The sequence below is a fragment of the Lygodium microphyllum genome, chromosome 19, assembly GCF_053477565.2.
Source record: "Lygodium microphyllum isolate KBCC chromosome 19, Lygodium_microphyllum_v1.1.10, whole genome shotgun sequence".
NCBI classification, from domain to species: Eukaryota; Viridiplantae; Streptophyta; class Polypodiopsida; order Schizaeales; family Lygodiaceae; genus Lygodium; species Lygodium microphyllum.
The window spans coordinates 137062558-137083374 of NC_141153.1; the positions used below are offsets into that span (position 1 = coordinate 137062558).

Here is a 20817-nt window from a genome sequence, read left to right on the forward strand (position 1 = left end):
CTTTTAGCTTGGTTCTGAAAATCCACTTTGTCTCGATGACTTTCTTGTGGCTTGGACAATCCACCAATGTCCAAGTCTCATTTCGTTCAATACTCTCTAACTCCTTCTCCATGGCCTCTCGTCATTGAGGGTGCTAAAGAGCCTCATGCCATGTATCCGGCTCAGAGTGCGCTATGTAATCGGCTGTAAACAGCAACACAAATGAAGCCTGAGGAGCAAACCGGGTAAATCTTCTAGGTCCCTCTAGAGTGAAATCCAGTGGTGGAATCCCCGAATCCCACATGGTCTGCTGGTACCAGCGAAGTAACGGGTCTCATGGAGGGGACCTAGGAGATGAAGAATCTGCAGGAATATCAAGAGCGAGAAGTAGACTAGGCTCAGTAGGCATGATATCTGATGATGTGAAAGGAGGAATAAGATCAGAATCCTATGCAAAGGATTGCACGATATCCCTCTCGTCAAAAACGATGTCCCTCCTAACGATCGCCTTGTTTGTCCAAGGATCGAACAAACGATAGGCTTTTGCTTCAGAGGAATATCCAACAAAAATAAGAAGATCAGCTCGGGGAGTGAGCTTTTCTACTATCATCAAGCGTCTGTGTGTGTAGGCACGACACCCGAAGACTCTGAAGTGGAAAATGACAGGCTGAGAGCCAAAAAATATCTCATACAAGGTCTTCTTAGGAAGAGTCGTAGTCGGGCAGTGTACACCGAAGTGTTAACAGCCTCGACCCAAAGGCGCTCAGGAAGCTCTATTGCGAACAGCATAGAGCATGCCATTTCCATGATTGTCCGGTTCCTATGCTCTACGACTCCATTCTAAGAGAAGGAGTGAGCTGGCGAGAGATACCATGCTTTGGTAGAAACTTAGAAAACTCGTGGGAGATAAACTCACCACCAATATCACTTCTCATGCAACCAACACAACAATCGGTCTGGTTATGAACCAGCAATACCCAAGCAGAAAAATAAGTAAAAGCATCGGACTTATGCTTAAGGAAGTACGCCCACATGTATCTAGAATAATCATCCACTATCAAAAAGAAGTATAGCGCACCATTCAAGGAGGCAATGGATGTCGGCCCACAAAGATCGACATGAATCAATCTAAGAGGCTCCTCAGCACAATGTGTAGACTACTGAGAGAATGGGGTATGGTGCTACTTTCCGAGCTAACAAGCTTTACAGACATCAGGAGCTAGTTTTAGGCAGGGAAGACCCTCAACCAACTCCCGACGGGATAACTCATAAAGTATGCCCTAAGCGAAAGTGCCAAAGACGCTCATTGTTCGTAGGCTCTCGAGATGTGGCTAATGCCTAGAAGCTATGGAACATGGAGCCCTAGGCTGTCGGCTCGATCAGAAAGTGTGTCATGTGGTAAAGGCCATTAGATTGTGCCTCACCACAAGCAATAACTAAACCAGTGTAAGAGTCAAGGATCTCGACTATGGTCGCTGTAAAGAAAATTGCTCACTTCAACTGACAAAGCTGCTGAACAGATAACAAGTTCACCCCAAGCTGGGGGACATGGTATACATTGTCCACTAGTGAAGCGAGATCTGGACCCTTGTCACTAACAAAACTAACGCTACCTTGAGCCTGAATCTTGACCGAGAAGTTGTTTCCTATGCGGATCCACGCCCAACTGCAAGGGCTCGAATACTGAAAATGTTCTCTATAGAAGTCATATGATGTGTAGCTCCATTGTCCACAATTCAAACAGGAGTTGAAGTGCTCGGCTATGACGAATGGGCCTCTGTGGTAACCTTGTCAAGAGACAACTCACAAATGTGGACGAGACTCACATCTGATGTCTCTATGGTGATGACGTGGGCCTCTGCAAACCAGTCAGACAAGCCCTATGGCAGTATGAGTCTGGACCTTTAAACTGCCCCTTGCCATCACCCTGCCTCCCCTGCTGGGGGTTTCCCGACTGAGGAGCGGGGGTCTGAGACTTAGATTTGGGTGTTGTGCCTCTGGCCTTTGATCGACACTCGTCATCAGAATGACCAGTCTTTTGACAATGTTGACAATACCTATTCTTTTTAGGTACATTCTGCCACCCTTGTTTGAGTTGTGAGTGGGAGTTTCCTTACGATTCCACGGATGGATTTTGTTTTTGATTTTGAGTGGAGGTTTGATTTTGTTTGCCCTTCCCTTGTTGCCCCTTCTGAGAATGAGTAACAAGAGCCCCCTCTGAGGAAGAATTCATATGAAATCGATCGAACAACAGTGCGTAACGCAACAGCTGACACTCAAATTCATAGAAAGTAGACATGGTAGGCTTTGAAACTATACCTTCCACAAAATTGAAGTATTTCCTAGGGACTTTGTTCAGAAACAATACGACTTGATCATCAGAGGACTTGGGAGTCTCCATAGTGGAGAATTTGGCAAGAAGTCGCTGATACTCAACCAACTTGACTTTCAAGTCATCCCGGTCAGTGATTTTAAAGAGTTGGAGATCATGATCAAGATTTATACGATAGGTCCTATCCCGAGCCGCATAGCGGTCAATCAAGTGTGCCCATCGTTTTGATGCTAAGTCAAAATGTTGAAGCTGAGAGTGAAACTTAGGCAATAAGCCCTGCATCAGCTCAACAATAGTGGAGGCATTTCTAGCCTTTCATGAGCAAACAACCTCGTATGGAACAAGTGCGGGATAGGGTTGGGGTTCCAACCCCTACATAAGATCCCATAGATTCTGGGAGTCAAGGACATGTCTCATCAAGTTCAACCAAGTGGTAAAGTTTGACCCGTTAAAACAAGTATTATCATTGAAAGCATGCTTGGCAAAAGATGAGCTCGAACCATGAGGTGTCGGAAAAGTGGGACAAGATGGAGATGGAGGGTAAGATGGTGGTGGTAGGTGTGTCTGAAAGGAAGAATGAGGGAAAAAAGATGGATAGACAGAAATAGGTTGGGAGTGTCCAATGAGTGTCGATTGATGCGGAGGCACTGGAACATAAATGTTTCCATAAGGTGCCGATGGAGGTGAAGGCACTGGGACACGAAAGCCATGTCCAAAGCTCGGCTAGGGCATAAGAGAATGACTAGGAGGTCCACTAGGTAATGCTATAGAAGCAAGTTGTAGTACAACTGATCCACACTCGGAAGAGATTAAGGGGGATACCCAGGCTGGAATGATCCCGAAAGGGTATGAGAAGTAGGTGGAACACCACCCGATGGAGGAAAGGATGAGGTCCTAAAGGCGGTGTCTATGTTTCCATAACCCCCCGGTGCAGTGTGATGTGCAACATGAGGTGTTTGATAGGGGAATGTAAATGGTATAAAAGGAAGTGGAAAAGCAGCGGAAGAATATGGTGGGATGGGTGAGTTTTGAATTTGTGGTATGAAAGGTATAGATGCATTTTGTTTATTTTTACCATTTAATGATTGAAAATGAAATGATGATGATGCACCATGCAATGTAGAAATAGGAATACCAAATTCATTCTAATTTTGTGAAATAAATTGAAAAGAAGGAAGAATAGAAAAAGAGGTACCTGGCTTTTTCTTATAATCCCCACAACGTGCGACATATAAGAATTGGTCCTCAAGATAACCTTTTCCGTAGTCAATTGATTGTACACTATCTTCCTCATGATTTCTACCAGTATATTGCAAAGCAAAGGAGGTAAAAGACGAAGAAACAAAAGATGAATCTAAAGTACCTTGCACTAGAGTGGACAGAAGAGGATGAAAGAATGGAACATACTCCGAATCTCTTTCTCCAACAAGGGGGCCCATCCCTGAGAGAGGTCTTGACAGCCCTCCAATATCATTAGATTTATGAGCAACATCTAAAGAGAGAAATTCATACATACCTTCATTGAGTAGCTTCTCCTGAAGGGCAATCCTTCAATCTTCTTTCGTCTAAAGTCCATGATCACATGATATTCTTCAGTGGAAAGCTTGTATAGCCTTTCTTTGTGTTATCAGAAGTGTCTTTCACCATGTCGAAACTTTGTGGAGCAAGTTGTTCTGCCCACTCTCGGTCGGTTCTCGACATAGATTGTTTTGGAGACTGAATTGGTTTTGATGTGTTCGAAGTCAATTAAACCTATTGTTGTTCTTGCTTCTTGCGGAGAGCTTTCAAATCAAAGGCCTAGGTTTCTCAAAGAGTACCAGGCTCTGATACCATGTAAAGAAATACTCTGACACAGAAACACAAATAACAATCGTACAACAAAGCACAAACTGATAAAAGAACTCGGCTAGGGTTAGGGTAACTCAAAGACAATGAACACAGAAAATAACTAAAGTGATATAACTACCGAATATACAATGCTCATGCACCAAATACACTATGCAGTGAATGAATACTGAACCTCAAACTCTTATATCTCAAGGATCAGGGCAAGGGTAATGAGCTAGAGAGTATATTGTACTCTAAACGGATCTCGAATCGCAGCAAGGCAAACTCCAAATATCGAACACCAATAGACGCAACAGTGAGAAGCTGGATCTGATGTAAACAACAATGAGGAGAGAGAAAGACTAAAAAAGCAGGCTACAAGAGAAAGAAAGACAAAACACGAGTAGGACAGCCTGCAAGAGAGAGAAAATTGACAAACGCAGACAGGATAGCCTGCAGGAGAGAGAAAATTGCCAAACGCAAGTAGGACAGCCTGCAGGAGAGAAAATTGCTGGAACTTACAGAAGCTCGGCGACAACTGGAGGAGAGAGAAAACTGCCAAACGCAAGTAGGACAGCCTGCAGGAGAGAAAATTGCTGACAATATGGCAGCAGGTCTCTGCAAGAAAAGCAGTCGCCTGGCTGGGATCGGCTCCAAACTGCGTAAAGAGGGCTGAAAATCAAGCACCAACTGACGTAGACATAAATGGACAGCTTTGGCCAAGATATCCTCCGCGACAGGGTGTGGGCAACAAGCTGAAACACTTGAAATCTGCAAAAACAAGATTGTGGACTGAATGGAGGACAACATACATATTTATAGAAAGTTTGGGCCCTCCCAAGTGGGTTTGTGCTTATGGGACACAGAAATTATCTAGGATCGCATTTCTTTTAAATAAACAAGGTTTCTTCATTAATTAAGCAAGTTTTAGAGCTATTTAAGTAAAGCTAATGCATTTTTAGCTCAACAAAATGTTGTCATAGCTTCAACTCAAGAGATAAGCAATGCCCAAATGTTTGGATCCAAAAGAGAGATGCCAATCTTCTCCAAATTTCTATGGTGGTGCACATCTAATATACACGAGCACAAAATCTGTATGAGTTAAAAGGAGTAAAGAGCGGGCTCTAGCATTCCACTGATCTCATAAAGCTGCCAAATCCATAGTCACACCATCATGAGGATCCACATTAGGTCAGGGTAGGGAGGCAGCAATAAAACCCCGAAGGTCACAGTCATTAAGGAGACACTCCATGTGGCATGACCATAAAGGGTAGTTCATCCCATCCAGCTTGTCAAATGCGGAGAGAGAGGGTAGGACTGGCACCTACTCAAGAGATGCCATCAATGCCATTCAGGGACTAGAAACCCTAAAAGAATATAGCAAGAAAGAAAGACAGGATGGTGGTCAATCTAAAGTGTCCCGAACCACAATCCCCCATAGCATACACGTCGGCCATAGATGTCCTTCAATAAAGTACCTGCAAGAAAACAAAGATGTTGCCGAGCAAAAAGAGAGATTAGCAAAACGCAAAGTAAAAGAAGTCTTCAACCAGTAATTACAGCCAAATCCAGGGGCTGGTAATGTATTAGAGTGCTCGAAAATGATGTACCTGCAATAAACGCAAATCTGCCCTGCTATTGGCCTGAAAAAGAGACTGCCAAGCACCGAAAAGAAGTCGCCCTGGTAGAAAAGACCACGCAGTTGGAAACGTAGCAAAGAAAGGATGTTGTCCACCTGTAAGCAAGCTGCCTAGCAAAAGAGCTGCCACCAAGCAAAAGGGAGGCTGCCCAACAGCAAAACACAGATTCAAGGGGGGTTGCCTGTAGAAAACGTAGGCAATGTAGGGCATGTTCCTACAATAAGTGCCGGGGGCTGCCTGCATAAAAATGCAACTGATATAGGGGTATTCCAGCAAACCCAAAAACGTAGCAAACAACACAGGAGAAAGAAGAAACAATGTGACTACAATGGCTGAAGGTACAAAGCTGCAACAGTCAGCCCCAACATGCAGCTCTGCGCATTAGTATAGGCACCAAACTGTAGCAAGACCTGAATATAATAAGTAATGAGTCAGTGGCCATGTGAGATGCATAATGACCACCGACGTGCTAAGTGTAGACGTGTGGACCCATCTAACCAGGCAGTCCATCATCCATGTCCACATGTGTTGAGCTTGCCATCTCAACACTCCCCCTCAAGCTCAACTGCATCTTTGCAACTCCAAGTAAGCTTCGAAACTTTTGAAGCTTCTCTGTACCCAATGCCTTCGTGAAGATATCAGCTATCTGATCCTGTGTGCTGACATACACCAAGTCAATCTCACCTGCTAGTACCTTCTCTCTCACAAAGTGGTAGTGTACCTCAATATGTTTTGTCCTGGCATGGAACACAGGTTCCTAGCCAACTGTATACTGCTCATGTTGTCACAATAAATGACAATTGGACCTTCCACTTGCACATCCAAATCAGCCAATAGCTCTTGCAGCCATACTACCTCACATGCTGCAACAGCAGCACCTCTATACTCAGCCTCTGTACTCGACAAAGCAACTGTAGATTGCTTTTTGCTGCTCCATGCAACTGCTGCACTACCAAGAGAGAACATGTATCCGCTGGTAGATCTTCTATCAAACATACTACCAGCCCAATCTGCATCTGTGTATCCAAATACCTGTACATCTGTACCTGCCTCATAGAAAAGTCCATAATGTAATGTGGACTTCACATATCTCAATATGCGTCTGACTGCATCCAAATGTGGCTTTCTAGGTACTTGCATAAACTGACTCACAAGACCAACAGCGTAGCTCAAGTCTGGCATTGTAATGGTCATGTAGATCAAACTCCCCACTATCCTCCTGAACATAGTAGGGTCTTCTATCTCATCCCCAACATCAGCACTCAGCTTTACATTCTGCTTCAACGGGACTGAAAGTGGTTTGCATGCAGTCATACCATACTTGGACAACATATCCAAGCCATACTGTCTTTGGGACAGCCATATACCATCATCACATCCGATCACCTCAATGCCAAGGAAGTACCTTAGCTCACCTAAATCCTTCATCTCAAACTTCATCTTCAAACAGCCCTTGACTTCAGCAATCCCACTATCACTATCACCTGTAATAATCAAGTCATCCACATAGATGACTATGATGACCAAACCTGCATCTCCCTTTCTCACATAAAGTGAGTGATCAGCATCAGAAACATAAAAGCCAATATTGACAAGATATTCTCTATGTCAGACCATGCTCTAGGTGCTTGCTTGAGCCCATAGAGTGCCTTCTTCAACCTGCACACATACGTGGGATGCTCTAAATCTTCATAACCTGCTGGCTAATCCATATACACTTCTTCCTGCAAATCACCATGCAAGAAGGCATTCTTTACATCCATTTGCTGCAACCTCCAACCTTTGGCTGCTGCCAAAGCAATCACACATCTGACAGTTGTCATCCTAGCAACTGGACTGAAGGTTTCATCATAATCTATGCCATATGTCTGGGAATAGCCTTTTGCAACCAGCCTAGCTTTGTACCTGCTAATAGAACCATCTGCATTGTGCTTAATCTTATAAACCCACTTACATCCAATAGCTTTCTTTCCCTTCGGCAATGATATTAGATCCCAAGTCTTATTGGCCTCTAATGCAGCCATCTCCTTATCCATTGCTGCATCCCAATGAGCATGACCAACAGCCTCCTCAAAACATGTGGGCTCAACATCCTCAACTAGTTTCACCATATAAGCATAATGGTGAGCTGCATAACCTTCAAAACCAAATCTTTTAACAGGGTATCTCACCCTGCTAGACCTGCGTACCACTGGATCACTCAATGGAGTCTTTGCATTAACGCGTGCTCTCTGCACACCTGGAGTCCTCACTGAAGGAATGCCAAGCTCATCATCCAAGCTCTCTGAGCCACTGGAGTCTCCATCAAGAACTGCATCAATGCCTTCTGACACTTTACTCTTTCCTTTGTCTTTACATGTAGTGCTACTAGATGCACCTGAAGATGTAGAGCTACTCCTTAGTCTCCCAGACTAAGGACTACCAGATGATGTCTCTGGTCCGCTAAGAGTTCGTGATTCTTGCTTTTCAGCCTGCACATGAATGTCATAATCATCATCATCATCCAATGCATCACCACTAGATGCATACCAACTGCTCATTTCATCAAGGATGACATCCCTGCTCACTCTGAACTTACATGTGACAGGGTTGTAACAGCGATACCCTTTCTGCTCTAAAGAGTATCCAATAAAGACACACTTTTCAGCCTTTGGATCCAGTTTCTTCCGCAACTCATCTGGCACATGAACATATGCAATGCAGCCAAACACTTTCAAGTGTGAAACATCAGGCTTCTTACCTGTAAAACATTCTTCGGGGGTCATACCATGAACTGCAGCTGTGGGAGTTCTGTTCATAATATAAACAGCAGTATGAACACCCTCAGACCAAAAATGCTTAGGCACATTCTTTTCAACCCCATCAAGGCACGTGCAACTTCTGCAATATGCCTATTTTTCCTTTCTACAACCCCATTTTGCTGTGGGGTATACCTGCATGTGAACTGTCTCTTTATCCCATGAGATCTCAGAAAATCACTGAACTCATTTGAGAGGTACTCTCCCCCTCCATCTGACCTCAAGCACTTTACTTTCAAGCCTGTTTCTCTTTCAACTGCAGCCTTGAAAGTTCTAAAGTGCTCAAATGCTTCACTCTTTTCCTTCATAAAATATACCCACAGCTTTCTAGAACAATCATCAATGAATGTGACAAAGTATGAACTGCCTCCAAGAGATACATTTTGTGTAAGCCCCCAAATGTCTGTATGCACAACATCAAGGATATTTCTGCTTACATCTCTATCATGTGAAAAAGGTTGTCTTGCCTACTTACCAAACTGACATGCTTCACATACCTTCTGAAATTCTGCAACTCTAAATGTAGGCAAACCTGTAACCAACCCTTTGGACTACATTAATTTTAGCCTTTGTACATTTGCATGTCCAATGCGTTTGTGCCAAATTTCAATGTCTGCAACAACACCTTTTCCTTTGGCATACATAGCAGCATTCATAATAGGAATTCCAGCGTCCAGAGTAAACATACGTCCAACTCTACTTCCCTTTGCTACCAACCTGCACTTGTCATTGAAATCTTCTACAAAGCAGCCCTTTGCATTAAATCTGACTTGCAGCCCTTGCTCTACCATTTGACCGACTGACACCAAGTTCTTTGTAATAGATGGCACATGTAATACATCTGAAAGACTCTTTGTCTTACCATCATACAAGGACAAGGGAACTTTGTGTGAAATTGGGTGGCATGAGTCATCACCCGTCTGCACATAACCTGCATTCTGCAAATTCTGCATCTCTCCAAACCATTCTGCATGGCTGGTCATATGATTGGATGTACCTGAATCAACATACCAAACATCATCATGTGCTCCCTTTCCTGTAACAGCATTCAGCATATGCTGCATAACAAACAGACGTTCATTTTTGTCTTCATTCTGTCGTGAAGACGATGCATAGTTTCCTTGCTGCAACTTACCACTGCGGATATCATCTCTCTTAGCATAACATTGGGCTGCAATATGACCTGTTTTGCCACAGTAGTGGCACACAATACCAGAGTTGTTAGAACCTTTGTTCTGCCATCCACCTCTTTCTCTAAAGCTCCCCCTGCCTCTAAAGTTACCAGACCTCCTGAAACCTGCATATCGCTAAATTGCTGATTCAATCTATTTTGCTGGTTATCACTACCACGTCCTGTACCACGGCCTCTTGAAGAGAACCTGCCACGTCCCCTTCCTGAACTGGAGTAGAAAGCTTGGACCAGTTCACCGCTTCTTTCAGATGTCTCACTCTGCATGTTGATCTCTTCAGTGATCATAAGGGAGACCAACTCATCGAAATCTGGAAATGGCTTTCTAACATATACGGAAGTTACAAAAGACTTCCAAGCCTTTTCATTATTAAGTCCACCCAAGGTAGACGACACCAAATCATCATCATCGGGCATTGCATCAATTGCTGCCAAGACATCTGCAATGCTCCTTACCTTCAATGCATACTCATTGATAGACATCTTCCCTTTCTTCAATGTATTCAACTCTTGCTTGAGTTGAATCTTTCGTGCCTTTGTATTTACAGAAAACATACTTTCAAGTATGGTCCAAGCTGCATATGTATTCTCTGCATTTCTAATGTGTCCCAACATATTATTGTCAATTACTGCAGACAACCAATACATGACCTTCTTGTCTTTTGCATTCCATTCCTTTCGTGCCTTTGTCTCTTCTGCAGTTGGAGGATCACTCACCTCCGGCTCCTTTTCTTCACCTGAAACGAACTCGTAGAGGCCTTTTCCAATAAGAAAGTTCGTGACACGGAACTTCCATGAAGGGTAGTTGTTCTTGTCGAGCTTCTCAATGATGGGGCTTCCACTGTTCTCTGCCATTATCACAAAACTAATACCAAACAGCAAGCAAATCTTCTGCAACCCTTGACCTGTAGTGCACAGCAATATACCAGACACCTTTTTCACTGTCTGCTCAACAATACATGCAATCTGCAACCAGTTTGCAGATAAACCTTGTGTTTATTACTGGTAAACACCTTTGAACTTACAGATTTGAAATCTGTAACCTGCGCACCCACGTTCGATCAATACAGTCGAAGTCACAGTGTACCCCGAAACTGCTATCCGCAACCTTGCGGCTCTAAAACGGGCCCTGAAACGGCCTCAGATGCCCAAAATAAATGCGAGCAAGCCCTAAAGGGCTTATCTGCAGAATACACAGTGCTCTTCGCGCACACCAAATCTCACTGCAATCTGAGATTTTTGCTCTGCCCTGCTTCCGGTACCTCCATAGGCACTATCCAAGAGAAAGAGTTGAAGGATGGAAAAGCTTCTTACCCGTGGCTTGCTTGCTCGAACCTTGCTTCTTCTCCTTTGCTTCAACCTTCAAAATCAGTCTCTCTCAATGACACGGCTCTGATACCATATCAAGAATCGCGTGGTGGAGGGGGTTGCTCAAGATGCTGCGCCGAACACACATAGAATGCACAAGGAGAAGCTCACTCAAGAGACAAGAAGAGAGATGGAGGCCAAAACGTTTTCTTGATGGTTTCTTCTTCTTCTTCCACACACTTTACAATGTACACAAAGTATAGATAAGATACAACATAAAAGGAAAGTGGCCTACTAAGTCAAACAATGCATAACCGACTACACTAGTCGACTGGCGCTATAACTATGCCAGTTGTAAATAGGTGTAACGACCTGAATATAATAAGTAATGAGTCAGTGGCCATGTGAGATGCATAATGACCACCAACGTGCTAAGTGTAGACGTGTGGACCCATCTAACCACGCGGTCCATCATCCATGTCCACATGTATTGAGCTTGCCATCTCAACACACAAGCTCCCTCCAAGGTTCGATAGAGTGGCCAATGCTTTGAGGGCTCAAATGTCATTGACACCCATAAGTTTTCTACAAATGTCCTTGATATTGCCTAAGCATGAGATGCCTTTATAGTTATAGAAGAGTCTTCCATTGCAATTTGTTGGTTCCAATGAGGCCTTTACAACTTCAAAGAGGGGTGACAAGAAAAAGAAACAAAGACCAATGTTATCACTATGGTAAGAAGGGACATTTGCGCAAGGATTACAAAGAGTTAGCGGCTTCGTAGAAGAAGGGGAAGAAGAAGCACCAAGATATGGACTCCTCCACTGAGTCGTCCTCTTGCTCAGACTTTGACTCAAATCCTCCGGCCCATGCCAAGGCCAAGGCATAGAAAGGATCTTCTTCAAACCAAGGGAAGGGCTTGGTAGCTCCTCCTACTTTCTAGTGCAGGTGATGTAGCCACCCCTCACAACTCTCCAGTGCCAAAGAGTGACTGTACAAGTTCCAAAGAGGAACATCCCTAACACATCAACTAAAGTCCAATAGGTTCAAATCTTGAAGCCAAGATTAACATCGAGATTCATGATGGGCTGTTACTTGACAGAGTGCGTAGGATGGGCTCCTAGTCCAAGCTCACATGATGAGACACTTTGGTGGTCTTGGCCAAAGGCACGGAACTCATGATCATGTATGTTTAGAGACATTTTTGACAAGATAGTCTTGTATGGTACTGCAAGACATTGTTGATAGACACAAAGATCAACAATAACTCTTCTCTATTTTTCAAGTTCTAGTACAATCGACATCGACATCAAGTTCTCTCTGAGGTACCTTGGTGGCGGCTTAATCACCCACTGTTTGGGAATCCATGGTCCTATTTTGGTAGTCTTTGTTGTATGGACTATGATGAGTCTTTATTATTGTATCATTGTATTGTATCAGATCACGCATGATCTGAGAGAGGGTGTTAGCAATCTAGTTTTTCTATGGTCATTATGATGTGTATTTAGGCATTTATTGTTGGCTGATCTACTGCCATTTATGGCATATTTTTGTCCTAGTTATACTAGGCTTCCTCCTCAATCAATCATATCATTACCACCACAAGTTTTGTTGGAGAAAGGGAGCTAGTGCCAGTGCCTACGAGCTAGTGACGCACTGTTGTACGCGTCATTCTCATGTTTGGTATATGGATTCCATTTCTCAAGCATTCTTCTGAGTCCTCTTATTTGCAGTATTCTTTTGTGTTTTTCTCTTCTGTCCTTGTGTTCGGCTTTCCACTGTACATGACTAAAGCAAATAATTGGTCTTCTTTGGAATGAGAAAAAAGAACAAGCACATATACCCTACATAAAGAGAGGGAGAAGAGGGTTGCTCCGATCTGTGTGACCTATCAAGAGAGGGTGACCTATCAAGAGAGGGTTCCCATTCAGAACAGGGCCAGGACCTCTCATCTTCGTGATCTCAAAGAAGTGATGAGAGATCTCTTCACAGTCCATCAAAGCCATGAAACCACTAAATAAGACATTTCAACACCTGCAAACTCCCACAAAAATCTGTGTTTTATTGTAAATGGTCCCGAATGCTGGAAATCAGTCACACCTCTGCGATGGAAGAACTATAGATGGTCCGCCTAAGTCATATGGATTAGTAGAACACAAAAAAATCTATGTTTCTAGCAAGGGGCATATGGCTGAAAATTGGTGTTTTCAGCCCAAGGGGGTCTCATCTTGAAGAAGTAACTCCAGGTACTTGCTTAGGTGATGATAGCATGTGAGAGTGCGCAATGGAAGAGAACCATGAACACGAGGACACACACACACACACACATACACAATGAGAGATGAAGAAAAAATCCTGCACTAACAAAAAAAGAATGATGAATACAAAGGAGGGCATTGGATCAAAATGATGACAACAGCACTAGAAGTGACGGAGATGGTGAGAATGTCGAAGACAATGATAGAGATAGAGAATATCCAGCCTGCAATCCACGTTGGACATGGAGAAGACTACCACCACTTGTTGGAGCACCTATGGAGCAAAGGAGTGAATGATCTATCAAATAGTGGGCACAGCTATAAATAGCCTAAAATACTGGAAACTAACCGACCAGCAATAAATAGAACCATAAATCCTGTCCGCGACCTGCATTTTAAAAATCATGGCATGGCATCAAATTGTTGATGATTGCTAACGTGGCAATAATAAATGTTGACATGGCAATCCGCAGCCATTCGAGGGTGCACAAGTGCCAGATATCAACTGAAAGAATAAAATGCAAACTCTAGAATGGGCTGCTTTCTCTATCAAAGTACATGACATACATGGTAGAGCTCCTAATGTCCCCGTCTAACGCTCAAAGGCAAGAGATAACAATGCATAACAAAAATGACTGTTGAAGCTCACAGGCAAGAGATGACAATGCATGACAAACATGACCGCTAATAGATGTAAGTCGTCCCTCATGACTCCCAAGGCACAAAAGTGTTGATCTTCTACTATGAAGTGGAAGGGCATCGCAAACCCTTCCTCCACAACCATCTAGTGTTGGTGATGCAAGTCATCCTTCATGACTCTCCAATGCCAAAGAGGGAGTATGAGAGGGTAGTAGAGGTGGGGCAATTGAGCCTCATCCATATATTCAATACAAGCGCAAAGGACCCAAAGAGGAGCTTCCCTTACTTATCAACTGAAGTCTAACAAATTGAAATCCTAGAGTTGAGATTAACATCCAAGTTTATAATGGGTTGTTTTTTGACAAAGCAAGATTTGCTTCTAGTCTCACCTTACAAGAGGGGACACTTTGACACCATGGCCGAAGGCAGGGAATCCATGGTCACGCATGCTATTGCAAAGGCATTGTTTAACAAACACAAAACTACTATGACTACTTTCTATTTTTAGGAGTTGGTATGATCAATATCAACACCAAGTTTTCTCCGAGGCAACTTGGTGGTGGCTTGATCACCCATTGCTTCAAAGGAGTCAAGGATGTAATAATCTTCTTTGGGTAAGGAAGGAAAAATCGGCACCTGAACAAAGGGTACTATCATCGCAATGTGAAGGCCTGAAGGATAAGCCCGATGTGAACCATGGAGAGAACTAGGAGGGGGAGAATGCCTCTTTGATCTTTGAGACCTACCAGAATGAGATACTTCTACTCGTCTATCTTCATTGCATTCACTGCACCGATCTGACAGCTATGAATGCCTATCTTCAAAAGAATAGATAGAGTCCTAGTCTAAGTCATCAAAACCATTGAACCGATGGTACTCCACGGCTCTTATAGAGCTACAAATATACTTGATTCTACTGCATTGGAATGCCAAGAAGCCCAAACAAAGGGAGACAAAAGCTATACCTATAGAGGAACAATTGTAGATGGCCTACCTTTGTCAAAATTGCCCCAAACACAACAAAAAACCTACATTTTTTGCAATGGCACACTAAAATCTGCATTTTCACCTCAAGAAAAACCGTGAAACTTACATTTGGGATGCATTGGATAGATCGCTAAGTGTGATCTCCTCTGGATGTATCCTCTCCATTCTCAATCATGCAATGATAGCATATGAGAGAGCACATCGGAAGAGAAACACAAACATGAAGAGGAAAGAGAGGAGAGAGACTACAAGAAAGTAGAGAATGAAAGTGATAATTCTGCATTGAATCTGAATGGAAAGCTGAATACAATGATGGAATGATTAGTCCCTACACACAACCCAAAGCCATCAATGAGGACACTGGATCAAGCTGATGACAACCACAACATCAAGACAAAGGAAAGGCCAAAGATGAAGTGTGTTGTCCCCTTACAAGACAAAGTAATGACCAGCCAAAAGTAGGGATGGGCTATATATAGCCAAAAACATCCTATACTGGCTAACCAACTTGTAAAATGCATAAATCTGCTAGCAATCAATTGGAACACGCTGCTCATGATGGATGTAGGTTGCCAACCCTGCAGGCCCCACTGAAAAAGAAATGCAGACGCTGAAAACTACCCTCGGCTAGTGTGAATACTCCTCAATTGACTGAAAAAGTGCACAAAGAAATAATGGGCTGAAACAATCAAAGCTCCGCTCTCTCCGTCAAACTCTAACAGAGCTCACAACCAAGAGATGATAGACTAACAAAATACAAGCTAACAAAACCTTCCCATGCAAGGCTAGGAGAGGACTATTGGAGCTAGTTGAGGGTCATTCCAACCATTCAGAGGTTGGTGTAAGCTAAGAGAGACAAGGAAGAGGCTGCTACAGCAGGTGGTAGCAGGTCCAAGCTAATTTCAGCCAGCCACAAAGCCTCCCACAGTAGGTGACAGCTTCCAAGGTGTGGCCAACAGCCAGCAATAGCATTTTGGAGATCCCAAGCAGCATGCTGGTGACAACCATAATTGCTGTCCTATAGTAGGCGACAACAATTTGCCTTGTTTTGGCAAAAGACTTGAAAATTTTCTCTCTCCATGACTTCCTCTCTTATCTAATTATAAATCTCAACCGTTCTCAGCCATTTCCAGCACTGGGTGTAGAGCAATTGAAGAGATTCTTGTTGAAACCCTTATTTACAAGCAAAAATTAGAATTTCCTCAGCTTTCTTGGGATCCATGCCCAATTATTGAAGACCGGGTACTCAATGAAGCAAACAAAGGCAAGGAAATTTGTAGTTGATCAAGGGATAGCCCATTCCCAATTTATCATGGCCCACATGGAAGAGATTGAAGACCCAATTGTGCCAAGATTGTAGTGTATTCAAGGCACAAATTGATTTTTATGACGTGTTAGCCATTTTTTACAACAATTGTATTGAAGGAGATCAAACCATAACTCAATGTACTTCAACCTTCTAGTAATACAAGATAAAGTAATACTACAAGGGGCACCAATTGTTAGGGCCAATGTGGTGTTGATTATCTAAGATTAAGTGGTAAAGGTTGCATTTTCAGAACTTCTTATTTATTGCTTGCCATAGTTTGTGGCTAATCAGGTCATCTACCACCTTTTCCAAGAGGGAAGACTAGTTTCATCTGGATATTCAAGCATCATATGACCTGCAAGTTGAAACTTCAACATCTCTTTATTACAAATTCACCTATAGTAAAGAACCACATCAACAAGATGGAGGAAATGCCCTTGAGAAGACCGTGGCTTTGAAGACCTTGATGTGATGCCTTTGTCACATGTTACATCTCTCGTCCCCAAAGTATGATGTATTCTGCAACTATCTCCTCCCCTCTCATATGAGGGATAGTATTACTTGGAAGGAGCTAGTGCCAATGGTACTTGAGCACGATGCATCTCACAAGGAGACAAATTCTCGCAAAGCCGAAGCACAAAATCGTGATTTTGTAGGATCCTTTTTGGATAAAGGACAAACCAAACAAAAGAAAGCCGTGATTTTGTAGCATCCTCATTGGATAAAAGACAAGCCAAACAAAAGAAAGGAAAGAAGACCAAGAAATCGAAGTCATTTTCTAACTCTAATACAAATATAAAGGAGACGCACTGAGGATATCCCAAGTGTCTATAGTACAGGAAGACCTTGCACCGTGAGAACAAATACTAGAAGAAATATCTTCACTTTCGTCCAAGAGGAAAGGAAGGAGCTACATCCGATCTATCTCTAAAGAAATACTCATCTACATATAACAAACATAATCTTACAACAAAGCATAGACAAGTAGAAGAACTCAATAGAATTAGGGTCAAAGACACTAAACATAGATAAATGAAGAATAATGAATGAGTAGATATAATGCTTAATGAAACAAAGACACTATGCAAGGTGAATATTGAACCTTGACTCTTATGTCTTTGAATATGGAGGCAAAGAGTATAAGGTAGAGCCTATGTCATCCTCTGAAACAGAACCTGAAATATAGCAAGCAATCTCCAAAGGTGTTCAACAAACAGCAAACATAGATCTAGAGAGTCTCGATCAAGTTGAACATACACTGATAACTCTGAATAGTGGGCAGCAAGCAAGAGATAATCTATAGAATGAAGGCCATAGGAATTGGCTACAAAACACACTTGTCAACTACCCCTAGAGAAGTAGACAATTGCTAGAAACTGTCAAATGTAGCCTTCCACAAACATCGGTTGGAAGTACCTAACTGCAACAAATGCAACTGTTCAAAGCCTCTTTGACACTAGACGAAGGCTAGAAACAAGGCGAATAGACTTGAAAGCTACCACCTACAACAAACACAAGATGTAGAGGGCCAAGTGCTAAAGAAGACTGGTGACCACCACAATCCAAGGTATCCGCTATTGTGGAGAGGTGTAGATGACAATGGAGAAGTTGGCACCAACTACAATGAAACTATACCAATCTGCATACTAAACTACTGTGACTAGTACAATGAATAGTGATCTCATGGCAAAAATACTATCAGCCCAGCACCTTGGATGCATATTGAATACATCCGAGATCCACTATACACGAGAGTTGTCCGTCACTAGAGTGGAAGTGTTAGCTCCCCCTCGAGCTTTAGGCGATGCTTTGGACCCCTAGTTTGCTGAGCCTAGCTGAGCTCTCAACTCTAATTGAAAAGTCTCAACGTAAAGCTACAACAGCTGAGAATGGTCTACCAAGTCATCCTCTTCCATCCACTTAGCATCCATTGGTGAATAATTCTGAAATTTCATTGAATACCTTTTGAAAACTTTACCGTTGATCTTTATTCACAAAAATTGGCACATGCATGCGCACTAGTGTATGCTTACACATGCGATATTCTCATAGAAAATAAATTACACGCACCATAGGGACATGTTACAGCAATAATTACTGAGAAGAGAGAAGTGTTTCCATGAGTGCAATATTCCTGGAGCAAATCAATGTCTATATACATCAAACACTATCATATTTAGTTGGAATTGTTGAAAGGATGAACGTTATTGTCAGAATTTTAGCAACAATCTGGAACATAGCTCCTGGACAAAGTTGGGTTTTTTTGTTAGTTGCTACCAGGGAAGGGAGATGCACCTGTGATGAGGACATGGGAGCCACAGTGCTTGCAGTAGTAGACGTAGAGGTCCGACTCGGGGCCGTCTGGTGCCGCGTCTTCGCTGGAGTATGTGTGTGTGGTGCGCTTCGGCATTCTCTCTCTCGCTCGCTCGCTGCGAAGATTTAAATTTAAATCTCAAATTGGATCAAATCTGTATTTTGAGGTTCAGCCAGTCGTATTGATTATTTGCCCGATAAGCCGTAACCATTCAAAAGTGATCAAAAGGAAGCATCTCCCGGGAAAATAATCATCACTCCACAATTTATTTTCCACACATACCTACATTAGGAAGTCAAATTCTAGGACTTAGCTTTGGCCGCCTATACCATTTAGAGAGTGGAAGTTGGTCCTAGGGACAAGCATGCCATCTCACTCGGCCGCAAGGCCTAACATGTTCTCTCTTATGTTGGGGATCTTCGGAAAACATTGTCTGCCATGTTCACTCTCCTAGTACTCCTTGCCATATCATTGTGAGTAAGTGCAATAGAGCACATCCGCCCATTCTTCTTTGCATGAGTAACAAAAGGATTCCCACACCCTCTTGTTATTCTCCAAGATGGAGTATCACCATTCTAGTAGACTTGGTCGTGCTTCTCTTAGATTCATCTTGAGGTACGTATCCTTGCTTTCTTGTGCCGGGTAAGATTTTCAATAGACTATGATATCCAAGGGGCCTAGCCTGCTTCATTGTGATGTTTACAACTATTCATATAAGTAGTCGCATTGTGCGCAAGGGAAGCGACCTTTTGAATCCACTTTCATCATTCACTTTTAAATCGAAAGTACTGAGAGATGCTAGATTATTGTTTCTCCTGGTACCTCTACATAGTTTCCCTTGGATTCTCTTTATCTTCGTTCTATATGAGCTCATGGGGGATATTATTCTCAATCTTCTTCTGCAAACTATGCCCTTAAGGTTTGTATCATGGTAGTGTGTGCCTCCTTTTGCTCCAAATCAACCTCTCTCTTTTTTTTAATTGAGCACTCTTTTGATTCCCCTATGTCGAACTTTAATAGCTCTCACGTATCAATGGAGGTGTTTGGTGAGACTAAGGGTGGCTCTAAGGTGATGGGAGAGGTTGGTTGTGGTATTTTAGGTTGTACAAGACATGTTATCTTCAATTCATGCTCTTCACATCCTTTCTTCCTCGGGTGGCAGATTAAGTCTTCTTAAGTTAGCTCTTTATTCATTAAGTTGATCTCTTTGATTTGCTTCCTATTTTCCACGGTACCCAAGATCACAATCTTAGCTGGCCTTAATCTCTTCATCGTGATCTTCTATTTATGGGATGTGGGCTAATAATGTTGCTTCCCTAAGTAGTTCCTATTGTTTAGTTATGACAAATTTACAGGCTTCCGGTTGCACCTTATGCTAGCTCTCACAGTAGAGTGTTGCATCTAGGTCAATTTCATCAATGCTATTTCATACAATCTATGTATTTCACCTTCTACTTGACCAATAGTCCCTATTAGGCTAATAGGAATCATTTCTTATCACCCTATGCATGTGGCTTTCCATTGATCCTATGCTTGTAGATGAGTCTTTCATGCAAGTCTATTTTGGCTTTTTCTTAGGCCAAGTGGACAGAGGTCTTTGTCAATTTCAGATTCATTTTACAAAGTTGTTTGCATAGCTTATCCATCTCTTCATCCTTAACCTTGAGCACTGCATCCCTCTCTCAAAGCTTGTAGTCTTTTTTCTAAAGTCTTAAATCCTTTTCCTTAAGTTGAGTTTGGAGCTTTTACACTTAGTCTTCAAATTCCACAAGGAACTTCTTGTATTCTTCTTAGGTTTCATCCAATCATTTGTTGAGTTCTTCTTTTGTTGCTATAGCTTTATCTTTGTTCATCTTGCACTCTTCATATAGCCACCCTAGAGCTCCCACTCTACCTCTTGTGTTTTGGCCTTATATGGGTGGTTCATGTGTGCTCTTAGATGATTGCTTTGGACACAACCTATTATCTTGATTCATAGTCATGGCCTCTTTTGCCCTTGTGAGCGTTTTGATTTGCCTTCACACTTCCTAATTGAGTCATTAGTTCATGGAGGGTAGTGAACTTAGAGGACCGTGATTCATTTGTTGATTTTTTTATTTCCTTTGAAGGATTCTCCTTTTTTAGCTAGACTTTATACCACTTGTAAGAGATGGATTGATCCTTCTTGCATAGTACTTCCTCAATGGAAGATCTAATTGTTCTTGCATGCCCTTCGTGCATCCATGCTTCCAATTTCT

General features: G+C 42.6%; 1 protein-coding gene across 2 annotated transcripts in view; it reads right to left on the reverse strand.

The window, feature by feature from the left end:
• LOC148020425 (UPF0235 protein At5g63440) overlaps window positions 1–18804 on the reverse strand; it is a 96789-nt gene extending 77985 nt beyond the window's left edge. The window contains exon 1 of one of the 2 annotated variants that reach the window (XM_087700726.1): window positions 18562–18803. In XM_087700726.1, the coding sequence (XP_087556852.1) occupies window positions 18562–18676 (115 nt within the window). In that variant the 5' untranslated portion in view covers window positions 18677–18803. Of the gene's footprint in view, window positions 1–18561 lie in introns of both variants that reach the window. The other variant, XM_087700725.1, reaches the window with a different exon arrangement.
• Window positions 18805–20817: the final 2013 nt, after the last annotated feature.